Below are 19,485 nucleotides of genomic sequence, written 5' to 3'. Positions count from 1 at the left end.
GTTCTTCTCGCAATCTATTCTCCAATAAAATATTGCTTTCATGGTTCCTTCAGAGGAAGATGACTAATACTAGCCCTTTGCTTTCCTGTGAATTTTTAGCTTGAGATATTCTCAGATGAATAGAAGAATGCAAAAAATTCTTGTTGAAGGACTTCGAAAGAAACTTGCCTCGGTTCTCTTCAGTAACTTGGCAGACTATCGAGGAGAAAAAATCCTACCTTAAACGCATACAGGAATTTTTTTGGAAATCCTGAACTCAAATTGATGACTATTCGGTTTGATAAAGTATTTCCGATGGCCACTAATTATTCAAGTGACGTTTTGTTTCAAAAATGTTGGCTTTGATCGAACCTCACTGAACTGGTTGCTTATTTAATATTTATTCTATGAAGAACACATCGACAGGTCTCGATATTGAAGTAGACGCTTTAAGAAACTCAAATTTGACAAGTTTTGGGTTCTTCATATCGTTAAGCTCTTCAATACTAGCAACAATTTGGTTTGCACGACCGGGAAGATACTTCAGTGAGTCTCCTATGAGAGGGAAATATTAATGGTTTATATCTTCAGGATAGAATTTAGAAACAGCTTGGGCTTGCTTGCTATCGCTTTTCTTAGAGCAACTCCTCTTGTTTTGGTTTTTGCACTTTTGATGTCGATCTCTGATTCATAATTATCGAGCAAAAACATATGCGTCTTATGCACTTCACACATAATACGTGCATTCATTTATCTATCTTATAACGAGTCCCGCTTAACTATGGATGTTTCTATGAACGTTCTAGTGCGAGATACGACTAAAGTGTGGAGGTCACCTCATGGCAACAGCTATAAGACATTCTTCTCCAACCCTGCACACAAGATATATTGTTGCTCTATTTTACCAAAGAAATCCAATTTGTCATGAGTATACTGACTAATGTACATTTACAAATCTGAAATTATTTCTCTTTTGACATCATTTGGTCGATAATATTCACTTTCGCAGTCCGTCCCAGGTATCGTGAGCGACTCAAAAAGTCGCCCCAATCATGAAAAAGATTTTGTCGACAAAATTATGGCATAATTGCAGTATAACAGCAGGATTCTATTCATGTAAGAACGTAACAGAGGTTTTTCTTGTAACAGACAAGGATTCTACTGATGGTCATCCTAACGAAAGTGTGACTACCAAACTTCCAGTAGTCCGTTTTTAAATCTGATCGAAGATATCATCGTCATCCAATCGGTTTCACATGTTTGTGAAAGACAGAGCAATGGTCAGATTGACAGCTTCTACACTTTGTTCGAAGTACACTGAATAATAGAAGCGTACTCTTCTCGTGGAGCAAGGAAGACAAATCAGTTCGAAATGGCTATCATGCTTGAGAAAAAAAGAATGGGTTTACGATGCAATTCTTTCAATCTGCGATAGAATAGTAATGTTGGTAAAATTTATAAAAGAACTTTGTATTTCCAAATCCTTTTGCTTCAGTCATAGCTAACTAGCATCTAACAACATAAAGTCTTTCTGTGCTGATGCAGCAGAGTCTTCAAATATTGGATCATATCATAAGCTAACATTTTCTACAAGAAGAAACTTTGAGTCTAATTTTCCGAGCTAGAAACAAACTGGATAAAGCATTGCCAAATGCCTAGAACTAGGAAACTGTTAGTGCTCGTGCCACAAAGATCACGTCAATAATGACGCAATTGTAAGATATTCTCGGGCAGTCCCCTAAGATACAAAACTTGCGTCTCGTCGCGAGAGGTACGATTTCTCTATAATATTTCACCAGTAACTGGAGTACAGTGCCATTATAGATAGCCTCTTTAATGAGATCGAACGTCTCGATTTTGTTCCATAACTAGAACCTTTGTAAGACAACTGGTGTGTTGACGCAATTGTGGGTCATGAGTTGTATAAACTTAAGGTGATGTATTCAATTCAGGCTCAACATCTCCTCAATATCACAACAAAGTATCCGATGTGGAATCCGACGTTGTCTCTGACACTTCGAAAACAGTGGATAATTCTGAAAGAATCAGCAAATTTCGTTCATGAATCTCTTTCTCTGGTATTTTAAACAAAAGATTGTGCAAGTTTCTGATATTTTGCTGAGGTAACTTTGGTTCAATCTCTATCCGAACCAATGGGTGGTCGTTCGAACCTGTAAGACTTCCATATGCACAACGTAGGCGTTCCAGCCAAAGTTCACTAAAAAGGTCCTCTTCAATAAATACATTCCAAGTTCTTATATTCCGTTTCACAGAAAACGTCAAAACAGCGTGCATAGCGTACTCGTTCGTTTTCACAGGACCAGTTTGGCAAGATGCTATACTTTGCTTCTTGAACCGAAGTCTAAAATGTATATTTTCAAGGCGGTGAGCCATTTCTGAAACTGGAGTTTCGCTAACAAAGCGCAAAGTGTTTGCCAGGATGTGCAACTTGCATTGACGTTTCTGAAACAAAATAAACCAACAAACCTCAGACATTTGCAATTGTTTGCCCAAACAGTAACTTTTAAAACGCTTCATCACAGTTTCCAACTCCCAGGCCTGCTTTTCGGTCTGCAGAGTTCTATTAACCAAGCCGGCTATTCGGGGTCCATAGACTTCCTCTACTTGGGAAGAACAAAGCATCCTCCACGGCGGCTGAATTTTCAATGACTCTGGAAACAAACTGTTGCTCAGGAGAACCAACTCATTTATTCTGGCTTCTAATTGGTCCCTCTGAATTCTTAAGTACGCCAACTCTTCTAAGGAATCGGAAACTTTCCTATTCAAATCTTCATTTTTTCTTTGCAGATTTTGAAGCAAGTGTGTCAATGTAACCAAATCACTGAGGAACTCGAGAGTTTCTTCTTCTATCTCGAGAAGGTTCGTGGAAAAAGTCTCCAACGAGTTCACTTTTCGATTGCAACCTTCCCATAGTTTCCAACAACGAATACGAGACGTCCTGAAAGCTTTCAATGCTGCTGTCGAGGAAGCTGTGTCTTGGGTTGTCATGAAGAAATATCAACACTTGTGACTCTGGGTTCCAAGACGGAAACTGTCTCGAATTTGAAAAATTATTCTGAAATATTCAAATAATTCAGATTTGTCACTTTTGTTTATCGATGATAAAATATGAGAAATGGCATATGGAAATAAGAATTACTGAGCTCCTCATGCAGAAGAAGCCATACCTGTCAGACACAAGCAGAAGCTATTCAAATTTCTCATTTTTCTCCTTTGTGCGATAGAGCATATGTTCTTGTGGATCCAAAGAGTTGTCACATAACTACTAGGAGAAGAGACGTTGTTTTTCTTTTGAACAGCGAAACTTGTGCAACAGGGAAGGCATACTGATATGGCTTTGTAACTTCTCAAACTGGAGTAAACTTCCTTCAGAGTTTTATTCAGCAATAATTAAAGTACAAACGGCAAACACCTTAAACTTTCTGCTTGTTTCGGTCTCTTCTATGCTTCGTGCCAATGCTCGCAAGGGGGATGGAACGCAAAGTTGAAACTTAAATGAAGCAACTTTCTGATTACAAGAATACAATAGTGTTTTTGAGACAAGTTGAGCCACCTTAAGAGTCGCGTAGTTGGACATAAGCAAAACCTTGCAGAGTAGGCGCTTCCATGTACAGTTCATCTATTCTTCTCCAGGGAGTGCCCCAAGCATATTCCTTACTGGCTACAGTACAAGTCTCCTTCAAGGAAGAACTTACCAACACTATTCTGGTGAGGGAATGTGAAATATTGTTGTTGTTTTGAAAAGGATACGTCCAATGCTGAATATCGAAAAAGCAATATCTTTCAATTTGTCCTCTAGGACGTAAGGAGCAAGGAACCACAGCACAACCATATTGAATTAAGTGAGAAACGGTGACAAAAACAGCAAGAAAGGATAGAAACTCTTTGTCCTGTCCCTATGACAAGTTCAACAGCTGAGATATCTTTACGTGGTTAAGCAAGAGATACGTGGTAAATATATCTTTCCATAGAATAAAGAAGGAAGAACTAGTGTCCTAGGCACTTTTTGTCGTGAAGTAAGTGAGAGGAGGTCTTCTGAATTTCTCCCGCGCTCAAAGGTTCTTTTTCTCTATCCTATTGTGAATAATAATAATCTTCCTTCGTGAAATCTCTGGAAAGAATGATAGATAGCCTCGAGATAGAAGAGACATGCGAACAACAGGACCAATCCTGTATCTCCACAAGCTTGTATGCACGGGATGGACAAACACAGCGTTCAGCAAATGACAATATAAACCAATCAAACTGTAGAAAAAAGGGAAGATATTCGTGCCACTATTACATGGGCGAGTTGAGAATAGCGTCGGATGCTTTCTTCATGATTTTTTGGATAACAGGAGTCAAGTCACGGCCACTGCTGTAATAAGTTGTGCATTGAAACGGGTCCTTCGAAAAGTGTTTAAGGAAACCAAAGACGAAATGATTTCCACTTCTCCTTCCTAATAGACCGTTGGAAACCGTTGAGGAACAATGTGCTTCTCAAAAAAGGTAGAGTCTCTTATTGTTCCAAGAAAGTTCCAAAAGATATCCTTCACTATCAAGAAAAATGCTTGAGATTGCAAAAAAATGTGCCACAAAAGGTAGAAAAGACATATGTTGGTAAAGAAACGACTTTCAAGCAGTTACTTTTCGACCACATCCTCTCTGTCCTTTGTCGCCACTAGGAAAATGCTTCCAATTAACCTCTTATATTCTCCTTCTCTTGTAAAGAGATCTTGTAGAGAACTTCAATGTAAAATTCCATTCGAACGTAGTAATCTTGTAGGGTGGGACGGCAACAGTTGTTCTCCACCTTTCTAGAGAAACGGCAGATCGCTATCTCCCCGAAAGAGCATCCAACATTTCTACTTGAAATTTAGATTTATCTTGGGAACGAATTTCCCAATACATTCGCCATTGCCATTCTTATTCCACGAACTAGAGCCATGAAAGAAGATGATCATATTGTCAAGTCTCCCAGAAGAGTCCCTACACATATACATCATACTAGTGTTGACTCGTCGGAATTTCCTTCTGATGAAGGCAAGTCCCCCAAAAAGATTGGTGGAGACCAATCGCATAACTGGCGACCAAAATCGTTTGACTTCATTAGTGCTTCTGGAGTAGATGATACAGAAGAAGAAATAGAAGAGGCCATAAAGCCCGCCAAGGAAGTAGAAGATGAAGAAGTAGCAACTGCAGGTTCCAGTTTGGAAGACGCATATGAACCTCCGAGAAGAACGCACTGGTTTATGACTTCCTTCCTGATGATGGTTTATCTTATTGGTGTGGGAGTATTATCTTTGCCTTCAGCATTTGTTTCCATGGGATGGATAGCAGGAACTCTGATTCTTATACTTGTAGTGTTCATCACGACAACGACAGGATATTATATGTGGTTTCTCCATATGAAATATCCACATATAAGAAACTATGCAACCATGTTCTACAAGTTCTTTGGCAAACCAGGTCAATATATCGGTGGTGCTCTTACCTACACATACTTTTTTGGCATTCTCACTGCGGATCTTTTAACCATGTCTTTGTCCTGGGATAGTATATTTGCTGGTCATCATGTTTGTGTGGAGGTTTGGTTCATTCTATCTTTTTTCATGTTTTTCATTATTGGTCAAGTAAGAAGTCTTCATGATGTATCTTGGATTGCTGTCATTAGCATGATATGTATTGTGCTTCCCATTATATTGACATTGAGTCAAGTTCCCAAACTCTCCATTGGAGCAAATGCTTATACCACTCTTGGAGGTTCAGGATTTGTGGCAGGAACTGTTGGAATGACGGATATTGTGTTTTCCTTTGCAGGTCATTTGATATTTTATGAGATTATGTCAGAAATGAAAGATGTCAAAGACTTTCCCAAAGCACTTTTAACTTCACAATTGGTTGGATATGTATTGTGTATGTTTACAGCATCTTTCGCATATTCTTATTTGGGTAATTCGAGTGTCTTACAAAGTCCGGTAACCTTAAGTTTGAATCATTCCGCTATTCGAGATGCTGCCAATGCCTTGTTGATCATTCATGTCATTAGTCCAGGTATTATGGGAGGTACCGTTTTATCGAGAGCATTTCAAAGATGGTTTCAATGTTGGAGTCGAAGAACTTTTGATGATCGTTCGTGGACACAAAGGCTATCCTATTTAATATGGTCGGCTTCTGTATATGGGTTGGCTTTTATTGTGGCCTCTTTGATTCCCTTTTTTAATGAATTGATTGGTTTGATAGCGGCATTGGTATCTTCCAGCACAACCTTTGGAATGCCAGCTATTATGTATTTGATGGAGTTTGGAAAAAAAACAAAATGGTGGAATTGGATACTTGCGTTGAGTTGTGTCGTCATAGGCTACTCCTTATTAGGATTGGGTAGTTATGCTGGAATTTATAGTATTATCCAGGCAGTTCCCAATCATGGTCTTCCCTTTTCTTGTAGCAGAAAAATATGAATCGTCATCAAGACCTCTTTGTTGGAATGAATGGATGTTTGTTTGTGTAGGAAAAGGAAGTCTCTTTTTCTCGGGGTTGCTGTGGTGGATTGCTTTGAAAGAAAAACAACAAAAATAATAAATGTATTCATGACTGTCGTTACTTGATGAAAATGGAAAACAACTCATGAGAAAAACTTTTTCTATGATATGGTCATTTCATTCGTCGTAGCAACCAATACCGGTTTTCTTGTACAGTTATCCAAAACAAAAAGTGGACTCCCATTCCAATCAAACAATAGAAACAAACAAAATAGAAAGTAACTTGGAAGACTAGTCCACTGGATCTTGGCAAACTTTGAAAAACCTCCAATCAAAGTCAAGAGAGACCGAAACATATGAAAACTTGTCATCATGCATAGTTAACAGCGTTTCCACTTTCGCAATAAAGTTATTCACTTGAAACTGTTTCCAATCGTCCGCGCTTCACTAACAGCTCTCTTTACTAGTCGACGCAACGTAACACGATGGCATAAACAACCTTATCATTTCTTCGTTAAAACTTTCAAAGTCTTCAGACTCGAGCAACTTGGTTTCACTCTATAATCTAGGAACGGGACTTTGAACACTGGAAACCACTTATTGAGTAATATCAGAGGGAGGGCTATGGGTTTGCCACCACCACTAGGTATCAACTTTAGCAACTTTGTGTTATTTAGCAAAAGAGTAATAAGAGGTCTTTTTATCCAAGTGCTTTCCAAGAACCTTTCCAGTGAACGAGTTTGTGGTTCTTCATCAAACGTAATATAGCCCAGAAACGATTCCTTTGGGTTCAAACTTTTTGCAAGTGCTTGTCTTGGAAGGAAAAACAATTTTTGAGGAACGGCTTTTCGAACGTTGGCAGTGTTTTACAAAAAAACGGACAGTTTGACTTATGGTTGTTTCAAGGAATCGTTTCTTCTTGGTTGCATGAGTATCTTGCATTGGGACGTCCATCGTCGTTTTCATTTAAGACATTCTGGAAACTAGCTATGAAAACGATGATGACTCATATCTTCTTTCTATATCTCCAATTACGTACCAGAGCTGCTGAACGGCAAAATACGCAAATACTCGGCTTCCACAAAGAGTATGTCGACCGACTCTAGTATATCTTGTTCAACTGTATCACATTATTGGAATATTCCTTCTCGACGGTGAAAAGTGATCTTCTAATTTTGCCATTGTTTGATGAACAAACAAGCAGTGATGCCTAATGCAGGTTTCGCTGACTTTGAAATATAGATCGAGAGATATGTGTCCCGTATCTATACACAATGTAAGACGGAAGACTGAATTGATACAACGAGGTCGCAATAGAGCCTTGCGGTGGAGCAAAACAGCTAAGTAGAAGAAACTTGTAGTTAAGAGGGCCTTTAATCTCGAGCATTAAATAGGCAACATATAGCCACTCAAAATATTGATTGAGCCTATTATTCAGTAGTTTGTCTTTCTGTGTATGGAGCGAAATTATCCTTTTTCGTTAACATTAGATATAGAATTGTGGTATTATAAGGCAGTTCGATATGCCTACAAACACACTATTCATAGACTATCGACGTAAAAAAATTCAACTTCCAACTTGTCATGCTATCTCAGAATGGTCTTCGGAAATGTTACCTAGAATACCCTTAGAACAGTTTTCTATCTTGCTTTGGAATATGTAGATTATCTTGCAAGTCAATTTCCATATTTGTGTGACTCCAATCCATGAATTGAAAAAGGACATTGAAACAAGAAAAAAGAGTCAACTATTGCTATTGAGATTCATATCAATCAAAAATAAAAATACTAAACATCAAAGTGATGGATACAAATTTACCCAAAAACGAATGCATTTTGCACATTTTGTAACGGAAACGAATTCCATCCAAATCTCATTCCGGAAGTAGCTCAAGTTTAAAATTCAAGAATATTCAACTTTAACATGAATCCTCAGACACCATCGATTCAACTGTTGTAGTCTGTCTGATAAACTTTTTGTGAGGGTGAAAATTTTCCATAAATATTAAAAATAATAAGTGATGACCCGAGCAATGTTGTTGTTCTCTATAAAGAGGATAGATAAAAATATCAAAGTAGCTAGAAACTCCAATAAAGAAGCATTACCATGAATAATGCGAATACTTTCCAGTCTTTAGGAAGAAAAAACGTCGATCCAGAGTAACTATGAAGACATGTAAGGCATCTTGTAGTTGAGCTTTAGCATTCTTTTCTACAGTCCACGGTTACCAGCTACCAATTTGAACAAAGAGAATTGCTTCTTGTACCGATGAAATACTCATGCACAAGGAATAGGAAGATCCAATCCACTTTTATCCATACAGAATTTGATATTTATGAAACTCTATGTCCCTTTTGGTAAGTTCGCCATGCGTATCTCTTTACAAGTCATTTTATACCAAAATGAATTCACGAGAAAAGGTTGATGAAAACAATGACCGAAAAACTTTCAAGGAAACTGTGAAAGGAATGTACGTTTTATTGTTTGAGCGTTTGCCTTATTTGATAAACTGTAGAACTGATCTCTTTGACAGTTCTAGACTCACATTAACATTAGAGAGAAAGCCGGAATATTTTCTTACTCATCATAACTAGAAACTTTCTTTTACTATAGTCAAAAGGTAGGTTTCAAGGAGTTTTTATGGGAAGTTAGATTGACTCGTGCTCATTCTATGGCTTGTAACAATGGAGTATGTGATCCAAATCACAAAATTGTGGTTAGAAGAATAAGTTTTTCAAAAGTTTGATATAGTTTTTCACAGTGTCTTATAAAACAGCCCGATTGATGAAAACTTTTGAAAATGAATTGTTTTAGAAAACTTCTCAAAGACTCAATTGATATTCATTAAAGAACAATAACGATTTATTCTTAAATATTTTTGGAAAGAGATAAAACTATTTCTTGTAGGGTTGAAATGCCAATATTTCTCGAATGTGGATTATCCACAGACTTGAAAGCGTTCCTTAAATTCGATAAAATGTCTTTGCCAATAAAGTTTTCTACATCGGCTTCAGAAAGAATAACCAATTCACAGTTGTGAGGAATCAAGAATTCTCCAACACTATCGCCAGATGAATAACAACGACTAGAATGATTCAAGTCCTCAGATACGTTGGTTGCTAACTGAGTACTCATAGTAATCAACATACAATGCCATGTAGGATGACTAGTCAATACTTGATCATGCACTGGTTTTAAAAACTTGTGAGCTTCTTCCAAAATTTCATTCCATCGAATACCATTACGACTCCATCGGCCTTTACAAGCAATACCCACCATCATCAAGTTCTTCTCATTCGTTCTTCCATGCAACTTGAATAATATATCTGGACTATGGGATGTTGAATGAAATGGAATATATATCTTTTCAAGTTCTAACATTTCTTCCACTATCCTTTACCATTCATCATTGCTTCCAAATGTCATTCTCTCTGTTCCTAATACAGCTCTGGTATAATGTATAGATTTCATATAATAAGCAGCAGATTCGGAAGAAAATTGTAAATTCATTTCATTCCAAACACGAGACAATTGACCAAGAGTAGAAAACATTGAGCTGTTTGTAGGATGCCGAGAAAAGTGTAAATAAAACAGTGTAGCAATAAGACCTTCCAAAATTCGACATTTCGACTCATAAAAGAATTCGACAGATTGAGACTTGAGGGTTTGTAAAAGTAACCATTCTAAACGATCATCCTTTAAGCCTTGGTCAATATATTCAATAAGTAACTTGGGAATCAACACTTCATAGCGTTCGATGCGGTCTGGTTCTATAACCAATCGACGATAGAGATACATATCTGTAACTAGATCATACAAAAACACATCAGAATTTGAGCTTATTTGCACAGTTTCATCAAAATCAAATCGAATACGATACAAAGATAATAACGTAAGCATTCTTAACAAGCGCTTACGCTGCTCACTCAGACTTATCAGACGAGGTAAGAATGGCGCAACACAATAATTTGTTACTAGAAAGCTATTCATTATGATCAAGAAGGTTTCCTTAGATAATAAGAAATTGTTGTTGGATGATTTATACAGCAAAAGGTAACTGATTGCTCGAACAAGTAAACGAGGAACACCACCAGTCAATTCCAACAACAATTCTGCAAGTTCACTAGTTGAGAAGTCTTCGTGACAAAGAATTTCTGAAACCTTTGGGCTCCCAGTGAATAAAAAGGAAGAACTTTTCTCCAAATGTTCCACGATACTATGTTTCTCAAGCGGCGCAAGAGGAATAAACACTAACTGAACCCTTGAGACTGAAGCTACGTAATTGTATATATTTAAGCCTTCACTTTTCCCAACAACAATAAAAAACAAGTCGGGTTCTTCGCACAACTCACGAATAATACCGATAAAGTCATTGTAAGGTCGAACCACACCTTTGTCATTCTTCTCCAGTTCAAAAAAAGTTGCCTTTGTATCAAACACACCAACTTCGTCAAAAGCTAGAAGAAGATATTGATCAGAAGGAATCCTTAGTATATCTCGTAAGAGTGGAACTAGGTTGGAGGGTTCCATATCCACCATTTCGAAGGCTTCTTTTTTTCGCAAAATTTCCGCGCCAACTTGAGAGCAGGCAGCCTTTATTAACAAATAGTAGACTGCCCACTTCAGGTTTCGAAAAAACTCTATGGGGACTGTGGGCTCCAACCTCCTCAAGTCCACAAAGAGCAACGAAGCCCTTTTTAATTTCTCCAGGAAACCTCTTCGGTTGGCCTTCTCAGACTCATAAACGTAATCGAGACCTATCAGTGCACTTTCACCCATATTATTCACCAGTTCCAAGTAACTTTGTACGAATTTCGTCTTTCCACTTCCGAAGAGGTGAGGACCAAAGGGTATGACTGGTTTGAAATGGCGATCAAGTTTACGGAGAGTGTATAGCTGAAATAACTGCAGTGTTACTACACGAACATCATTTTCTCGGTGTACTACAACCATGTCATATACGGTTTCTGGTTCAAGCTCACTAGACATATCGCAAGCTATGAAGTAAACTATGCGACAGTAAAATACAACAATGGTCAATCAATCTTCTTCCAACAGTCCAATGCTCAAACTCTTGATTACGACGAAAGTCTTTTGAAGCTTTGAACAAGTCTTGATAAGAACATGATTTGCCTTTTAGATAAAAACTATCTTTTTCATTTTTTTGTAATAAAGAGTGGATATTGGTTTCTGTGCAATTGTGTATAAAAACAACTTCTCTGAGCTATTAGAAAATAGACCAGTTAAGGAACTTTCAACTTAAGGCGAACTATAAATAAAGTCTTTGACGAATACAAGACCTTGTATAAAACCCAATCTTCAACACTTTAAGACACTCTCCTGAGAAGTAACAAGAAGCAAATATGACCTGTCAAACTGTGACAGTGACTTTTACAACAATAGGCTTATTTTGATTTTCGTGGTTAGTACCATATTAAGACAATACTCCTCAGAGTAAAAGCAAATAAGTTGTAACCGAGTTTCAAACATACAAAAAAGTTTACTTGCTCTTAAAAAGAAATCACAAAGTGAAGGATTGATTAAAAGTCTATTGCCAACTCAAGAAACTGTTACGGACTTTATGAAGCAGTTGGAGTCCAAAGTTCAAAAAAGTAGGATTATGAGAAACATGAAATGCTCTTTCAAGTCCATTCAATATTTCTTCGTCAATCAGCATTTGGACATCTCTTTCACAAAGAATAACAAGTTCACAATTATCAGGTACTTTGAAAGAATCATTTCCAATAAACATTCCACTGGAGTAACAACGACTCTGATTACCCAACTCATTAGAAACATTCAATGATAACTTTGTACTAACAATAATAAGCATACAATGATGATAATCCATTGCACTGGATAAGACTTGATCATAAACAGGATCTAAAAATTTCTTGGCTTCATCTATAATATCTGACCAGCCAATTCCTTCCGACTTCCAGCGTCCTTTACATGCAACTCCAACAGTAAGAACTTTGGGTTCCACAGGAGATTGTAATTTGAATATAATATCAGGACTATGAGAAGTAGCGTCCAAAGGAATGTAAATGGTCTCTAAATAAAGTGTGTCTCGAATAATCTTATTCCATTCAGTACTGGCAAAGGTTCTTCGACTCTTGTTCGATTCACTTCTTGTTTCTCTAGAACTAACAACAGACTTGATATAGTGAATAGGTGATGTTGTACTGATTGGAAGTTTCATTTGTTTCCATATTGGAGACAATTGACACAACAATTCCCTCAATTCATTTCGATTCTTTGAAGACAACATCAAAACTAGTCGTAGTGCAACAATTCCTTCAAATACACGACACTTTGAATAGAAGAAACAATCTACTGGTTCGACATCGAGTGATCCAAGAAGTATCTTTTCCATAGTGGATATGGACGGTTGGTTCTTGAAGATTACAACAAATATTTTTGGAATTAGGACTTGAAAAGTATTCTGGTCAATAGGATATCGATATAGTCCCATTTCAGTTACTGCATCATATAAAAAGGACTCCGAGGTCAATCTGTCATCTACTTTAAACGGTATACGATAAAGTGCCATCATCAAAAGTATATCAAAAACACTTTTTCTATCTTCGTCCAAATTCAATATTTGTTCCACAAATGGTTCAGTGCAAATTATTCGGAAATCGTAGTCGTTCATACACGTCAAACATTCTTCTTTCGATATGAAAGGCTGATTTCTTGCTATTATATAATTCAAAAGCATATTTACTGCACGAGTCAACAAACCAGGAACTCCACCTGTACATTCCAATAATGAGTCTGCCAATTCATTTACTGAAAATGAAGAACTACATAAGACATTACAAACTGGTTCTTGAGTAGGTGTCTTTAGAAGACTCCTTTCAAGGAATTCAACGATACTGGAAGCGTCCAAAGGTGATAAAGGGATAAAATGTAGTATAACTCTTGATGGCCCAAAAGCCACATAATTCTTAATACTTAAACCCTTGCTTTTCCCAACAACTATAAAAAACAAGTCGGGTTCTTCGCACAATTGACTAATGATACCGAAAAAGTCATTGTAAGGTCGAACTCTACCGTCATGGGTTCTCTTGAAATGAAATTCGTCGAGACTTTCGTCTAGGACACCAACTTCATCAAAAGTTACCAAAAGATATTGATCAGAAGGAATGTTTAAGATTGAACGAAGTTTTCTAACTAACTTATAGGGACGTGTACGGCATTCTTTAAATACTACTTCTTCATCCTCTGGTTCTTGTCCAACAGAAGTGCAACACGCTTCTATCATTCGGAAATACAAAGCCCACTCAAGGTTGCGTTTTTCCTCGATGGGTCGAGTTGGCTTCAACTTCCTTAAATCCACATAAAGCAATGAAGCCCTTTTCAGCTTCTCCAAAAAGGTTCTTCTCAAAGGGTCCGAAGCAAATTTCGACAGAAAAGTTTCACCAAACCTTCGCACCAACTCCAAATAGTTATGACAAAACGTAGTCTTGCCCGAGCCAAAGAGATGGGGGGCAAATGGTATCGTCAAACGATAGTCGCAACTACTTGTTACACCCCTGAGTTGTTCTCTGTTGCTATGAAGATCATACAGTTCTTTTGTCACTCGAACAACATCTCTTTCACGATCTACTACCACAACAGACTCAAAGTTGTCCACAGCTTTCCACTTTTCATCCAAACTCGCCATCGCCAAAGTGAAATTAAACAACCTTCAGTTTATTTCGGAGTACAAATATAAATAAATGAACGATTGACTGTTTGTCGGTCACAACAACAACAAGGAAAATAGTAAAGGATACCAATCCAACTTCTTCTCTTTATCAACTGATGACTATGTCATACCCTTTATGGCTTGGACTGAGATGACTTGAACTATGGAAGAACGATCAATATGGCTTTTTCAACTATCGATATTCTTATTCTCGTATGCTAATATAATGGTAACTCTCATAGGGTACAAGAAGTATTGGAAGGAAGCCAATGTTTATTTCACAAGTTTTTTATGCTCTTTGAGAGTATAAAGCTATTGAACATGGCCCATTCTCACATAGATAAGAAAGTTTCTTTCAGAATTTTCGAGAGTAGTCATGAGAGTTCCGAGCAATATAGATTGTTCATGAAGAATTTGTTCCATAGACGTCTCTCTCTAGATTTTTCTGTATTTTATGGAATAGTTTTTACGTCACTTTTGCTTCATTTCGAAACACGGAACTAGAGTATGAACCAAGTCATTCTCTTGTACAGTCTATTCAAAAGCTCCAGTTGAAATGTTATTATTTAGTAGAAATGCAGAAACCCACAAGCACAGCACTGCTTTATTTTCAGCAATCATCAAATTCCTTTCTTACGATATCATGACAAGTAGCAGCTTATCACTAAAGCTACAAAAGTTGATGATAGCAAAAGACAAAAGCAAAACAAATGTGCAAAGAAGGATCCAAAATATCGCGTGGTGTTATCAAATCTCAGAAACAACATTGACTCACACAAGTGTATCATCAATACTCAATTTCTGTAATAGAGTCAATAACTCCTGTCTCTTTCTCCTCTGAAAATAGTGGCATTTGATATTGTGGATTCTGTTAAGAGGAGAAAAGATATTTTTCAAGAAAAATTCAATTCAGTCGAATTGAGTCTATTCTATCGATTCTCTTCTCGTTTTTCACGTTTGAATCATAGTTGAATTCCTTCTCCTCAATAGTCGACTATACAGTTGAGGTGCTTTTGAAGGTAAACATGACTGTTTATGTTTAAAGGCTTTTGCTGCATCCTCTTGTACGGTAAACTTTGTAAAAACCACAACTTTTAAAGATATACAAGAAAGCAAACTATAAAGAATACAAAGCTGCTTTAGGAAAGATATAACTCCAAGAGGGCTATTATCTCTTTCAATATAAAAAAAAGTAAAACTTTTAAAAGCTCTGCATATTCAAAGAACGATTTGTCCAGTTGAGTCCTACTATTCTTCTTCCACTCTCAACCATCAGCTCGTTGAATAAGTGAGTCACTATACAAAAGTTCCTTGCGTTAGGCACTTGGAAGAAGACTCTTGCGAAGTATAACTTGATGGGTACACTAGCAGAGGCTTCCTTTTGGATATTGGTAACGAGAATCAATGACAACCGAACGTTTCGTATAAAAAACGGGTCTATCAATAGAAGGAATGTTCATTTCTACTAGGGACAATTCAAACTTGAAAAAGCAGCGAAACGCTTTTTTATCCAAGTTGCTCTACAAAGAATAAAAATGTCGTCAACTCGCAAGCAATATTCAGCAGAATAAGATAAAAGAATTTATCTGATTCCTTTGCAGGGTCAAATCTTAAATGATATTTTGGTTGTTATCTAAACTGGTAAAGGTCTTGTTCTTTTAAATATATTGGATCAATTTCGTCTCCTAGTGAAAAGAAAAGAATATAAGCGTAGAAATAATGGAAAAATAAGAATCTTTCATCTCCTCTTGGCAAAGTAATAAAGGAAGGTGAATCTTGAAATATATGTGCAAGGAGAAGTAAGAGCATCACCACTTTTACTCTTATGCCAGTCAAAACTCTCTAGAAGTTGTTTGTGTAGAGAACAAAGCGAGACCCTTGTAACTTTTGAGGTTCGATCCTCCTTATCGTAGGTAGTTTATGTACGAATTTGTGTATAGACAAAAGTATTCCCAACCTTTGGTCAGTTTTTTGTTGTAGTCTTGTCCTCTGTATACTTTCCAATTCTACGGTTGAGTGTATGATTTATTCTTCTTTATAACTCGTAATCGAACAAAGATTGCTCCTTGAGCGTAATTTGCATGGAAGGAAAGGTTCTATCTCTCACAATGCAAGCCAAACAGAGTTAGTGTCATTGAAATTGGAAAATGACCATTTTACACCTTTAAGGAGTTTTCCTAAATTTTGAGTGACCAACAAAGAAAGGTTCTCAGATCGAGAACGAGTCAAAAACTGGTTGTAGCAAAACCCGTTCTTGATTTGTTATCAAAATAGGGTCACAAGTATTTTGAAATTTACCTTGCAGAGACAAGATTGATCAAACTCAACTCTGTTAGAAGGCTACAGTGTCGCTAGGGAGTTGCGAGGACCTTTGTTACGACACTGTTCTTCTCGTTTCACAACAGTACTGAGATGTGAGATTGATTGTATCTAGCACACTTATTGTTCCAGAACCTTTTTACATATCTTTAAGTGGAATATTTTCTTTCATACAACTCACTAGTCACTTAAAATAATATATCTCCAGTGAAAGGAGAGAATACAAAGCGATCCTTTTCATAACAATCCAATTAGAAATGAACACAATGGTTTGATTGTTGGATGGAAAGGAAGGGTCAGTGAGTATTGTCAAGGCTGTGGACCTGGTTCAAGTTTGCTAATGAAACTTTTCAGACTTTAATTTCTAAAGCGAATTCGTCGTTTGATTTAGTTGGACAAGTGAATTTCTATTATCTGCGTTTCTTTTTTAAGCTCTGCAAATGTTTCTTCTAGAACAATCCATCGATTCCTGTGCTCTGAGTTCCATGTAGACTGTAGTTTCTTTTTAGTATGTATAACTTTTATCATCTCTTTGGATTTTATATCCTTTATGCAACAATTGTTGTTATTTCACTTCTGGTCTTGTATGGAAATTTGAGATTAGCGTTGTCGAGAAGAGAACAAAGACAAAGGAGTTTAAGCTGTCGTTGAGTGTTGGTACTTTAGTCAATTAGTTGTCTCGCAAGTTCATTCAGATTTAGTTTTTACTGATAACTGTTGCAGAGCAATTTTGTGTATTTATTAGCAGTTTACAGTCTAGTCTTGTAGTCGATCGTTGAGAATCAGCCTTGGGTTGATATTTCAAAGATATTCTGCAAGAAAGCAGTTAGACTCTCAGTTGAGTGTTTTAGTCAGTACAAGAACTATATTCCGTATAGTAGTTTTCTTTGTCTTCTATGTGACTCTTTTCACGATGGAGAAATCGGTCTGTAACTCTGCAACAGGCATTTCTCAGGATAGCATAGGAAAGTCTTGAGTCCATCATTGCTTATTTTAATGGTTGTTTGTATTGTTGTGCTTTTAGATCAATTCTCTATTGATTCGAGTATATATTTTGAAATATTATTTGCGGATCCTTAGAAAACGACACGCATAAGGTTTGACAGTTTTTGAAAACGAAAGCTGAATAAACTTATTTTTTGAAAGCACGGAAAAAGTTTTCAGTTCAAAATATACTCACCTGTTTGGGAACCACTAAAAAAAAAAACAAGCAAAAGAGCACTGTTGAAAGTCATGGTTAAGTCCACCTGATAAAATGTTTTGACGATGGCGACTGTAGCTATTAGTCCGTTTTGAGAAACGCCTTTGTTTTATGAATTATTGGTTTTACCGAGGGTGAAATATGTCTAAAAGGATATGTGAATAGTAAGAGTGATAAAGTTGGAACTAGTATTGATGGTGTTTCTGAAAGGCATCTATTGCAAATCGTCTTTGGTACTTATATAGTTGAAGAGGAGGATAACAGTAGTAGTACGGTGTGAATGGGAAACAAGGCGACTTGTGTATAACAGTATTTGCCTTTTCAAGAGTGCTGCTGATCTGTTTTTTTTTCAACACACTGAAGGTCATTCTGTTGAAAGTAGTGGTAGTTGTAGCTGTCAAAAAGTGAAAAGGAGACTTCACATTTTGTGCAAACAGGTTGCGTTTGGATAGTATACAAAGTAGCTCTAAAAGAAACTCATGAAGGATGGGTAGAACTTCTACAGTGTTGCACAAGTGTACACATTGATGTCATCGTGTTCGACTAGAGTTTTTGGTTTGACTCTGAAGATAAATTCCAACTTTTGGTATATAATTCCTAGAAAGCATACGCAGACGAACAAAGTGGTTTGCTCATTGACACGAACCTAAAGCATTTTTCTATTATCGCAGCAAAATCAAACCATTTGCCACTACTTGAAATTCAACCAGAACAGCAACAACAACAAATATGAGCCCAAGCCTAGTGCAGTATGGCATAGTCATCAATTCTACAAAGAGAATGATTCCTGCTTCTATCTTTTACTGTTTTCTTCGTTGTTGGCATGAGCGGAAAAGTGTCATTGTTTTAGTTACTTGGAATTGTAAACAACAACAACAACAACAATTGAAAGTTATACTGTACTACTGAGTGGTACATGGAATATTAATTATAGTTTTCGTCATAAAAGTACGAATTTGACCTATTTTTTACCATACAGGAAAATTGTATTGTTGACTTTACAAAATAAAAGGGCATTATTTGCACACTTACGACTATTTCTGCACATTACTTTCAGTAGAACTATATGCGGTCCTGATTTTGAACAACAAATAGAGTATCGAGTTACTTTACTGGTCGATTTTCGATTTTGCTTGTACCTGTTTGAGACAAATCTTTATCTTGTGATTTTTGAAACGAACTTATTTGTTACCTCATGATAGTATGATGAAACAACTAGTCGTCATTTTTTTTCCGAAAACGTCGACGTAGAAACTTTTCAGATGCTTTTTTCATTGGAAATCCCGATCACAAAGAATCTCTTTGTCCCGTGATAGTTGTGTTGCATTTGTAGGGATGGGTAACTCCAAGTGATCAAATCAAGACAATTTCGTCAGTTGAATCAAGTAATCTTTGACAAGTGAACTTGCCGTATCATGAGAGTGTACAACATACTGTTTTCTGTGATCTTGAATCTACTTCTGATTTATCTTGATATATTGTATTGTTCTTATGTTGAAACACATCTTTTGATTATTTATGCTTCAGAACATTTCCATCTTACTTGTTCGACCCTAAGACCAGCTTCATATGAAGTAGTCATCTAGTCGATAAGGATAAGATAATATCTCTATTTCTTTTTTTGTCTTCTTTATCTGTGTAATTGTAGAATGGTGAAGATCTTGTTTTTTAGAGTTGTAGTATGTTCTTACAAGAAAAGGGACGAATATGATAAAAAGTGGCATTCAAAGACTGCGAGATAACGTAAATTCAAAGAAAGAATCAACTATATTGCTGTCAAAGTTCTGTACAAACGAATCAAGCTGATTCT

At 36.7% G+C, this 19,485-nt stretch overlaps 6 protein-coding genes across 6 annotated transcripts; 1 reads left to right on the top strand and 5 right to left on the bottom strand.

Annotated features, from left to right (window-relative positions):
- Positions 1-1,334: 1,334 nt before the first annotated feature.
- Gasu_51170 (uncharacterized protein) lies at positions 1,335-3,075 on the bottom strand. Its single transcript, XM_005703720.1, has one exon. It carries the CDS (start codon positions 2,986-2,988, stop codon positions 1,951-1,953), a length of 1,038 nt encoding a protein of 345 aa, XP_005703777.1. The 5' UTR covers positions 2,989-3,075; the 3' UTR covers positions 1,335-1,950.
- Positions 3,076-3,404: 329 nt separating this feature from the next.
- Positions 3,405-4,645, bottom strand: Gasu_51160 (uncharacterized protein). The gene is made up of 2 exons (XM_005703719.1): positions 3,949-4,645; positions 3,405-3,896 (listed from the first exon to the last, which is right to left on the bottom strand). The coding sequence occupies exons 1-2, from the start codon at positions 3,967-3,969 to the stop codon at positions 3,555-3,557; spliced, it is 363 nt and encodes a 120-aa protein (XP_005703776.1). The 5' UTR covers positions 3,970-4,645; the 3' UTR covers positions 3,405-3,554.
- Positions 4,646-4,735: 90 nt separating this feature from the next.
- Gasu_51150 (amino acid transporter, AAAP family) lies at positions 4,736-6,530 on the top strand. Its single transcript, XM_005703718.1, has one exon. It carries the CDS (start codon positions 4,926-4,928, stop codon positions 6,438-6,440), a length of 1,515 nt encoding a protein of 504 aa, XP_005703775.1. The 5' UTR covers positions 4,736-4,925; the 3' UTR covers positions 6,441-6,530.
- Positions 6,531-6,544: 14 nt separating this feature from the next.
- On the bottom strand, positions 6,545-7,455 carry Gasu_51140 (uncharacterized protein). Its single transcript, XM_005703717.1, has one exon. It carries the CDS (start codon positions 7,425-7,427, stop codon positions 7,215-7,217), a length of 213 nt encoding a protein of 70 aa, XP_005703774.1. The 5' UTR covers positions 7,428-7,455; the 3' UTR covers positions 6,545-7,214.
- A 1,853-nt stretch (positions 7,456-9,308) lies between these two features.
- On the bottom strand, positions 9,309-11,595 carry Gasu_51130 (archaeal ATPase). The gene is made up of 2 exons (XM_005703716.1): positions 9,863-11,595; positions 9,309-9,793 (listed from the first exon to the last, which is right to left on the bottom strand). Exons 1-2 carry the CDS (start codon positions 11,449-11,451, stop codon positions 9,331-9,333), a joined length of 2,052 nt encoding a protein of 683 aa, XP_005703773.1. The 5' UTR covers positions 11,452-11,595; the 3' UTR covers positions 9,309-9,330.
- A 351-nt stretch (positions 11,596-11,946) lies between these two features.
- Positions 11,947-14,225, bottom strand: Gasu_51120 (archaeal ATPase). The gene has a single exon (XM_005703715.1). It carries the CDS (start codon positions 14,129-14,131, stop codon positions 12,011-12,013), a length of 2,121 nt encoding a protein of 706 aa, XP_005703772.1. The 5' UTR covers positions 14,132-14,225; the 3' UTR covers positions 11,947-12,010.
- Positions 14,226-19,485: the final 5,260 nt, after the last annotated feature.

The sequence above is a fragment of the Galdieria sulphuraria genome (genome assembly GCF_000341285.1).
Source record: "Galdieria sulphuraria unplaced genomic scaffold scaf_50, whole genome shotgun sequence".
NCBI lineage: Eukaryota > Rhodophyta > Bangiophyceae > Galdieriales > Galdieriaceae > Galdieria > Galdieria sulphuraria.
Note: the sequence above shows the minus strand (reverse complement) of the source record. Positions and strands in the feature narration are given on the sequence as shown.

Coding starts and splice junctions, on each gene's coding strand:
- Gasu_51170 (XM_005703720.1), bottom strand. CDS start 2,988: ATGACAACCCAAGACACAGCTTCCTCGACAGCAGCATTGAAAGCTTTC.
- Gasu_51160 (XM_005703719.1), bottom strand. CDS start 3,969: ATGGAAAGATATATTTACCAC. Junction 3,897..3,948: donor TGGAAAGATATATTTACCAC/GTATCTCTTGCT, acceptor AACTTGTCATAG/GGACAGGACAAAGAGTTTCT.
- Gasu_51150 (XM_005703718.1), top strand. CDS start 4,926: ATGAAAGAAGATGATCATATTGTCAAGTCTCCCAGAAGAGTCCCTACA.
- Gasu_51140 (XM_005703717.1), bottom strand. CDS start 7,427: ATGAAAACGACGATGGACGTCCCAATGCAAGATACTCATGCAACCAAG.
- Gasu_51130 (XM_005703716.1), bottom strand. CDS start 11,451: ATGTCTAGTGAGCTTGAACCAGAAACCGTATATGACATGGTTGTAGTA. Junction 9,794..9,862: donor TTTGGAAGCAATGATGAATG/GTAAAGGATAGT, acceptor AACATCCCATAG/TCCAGATATATTATTCAAGT.
- Gasu_51120 (XM_005703715.1), bottom strand. CDS start 14,131: ATGGCGAGTTTGGATGAAAAGTGGAAAGCTGTGGACAACTTTGAGTCT.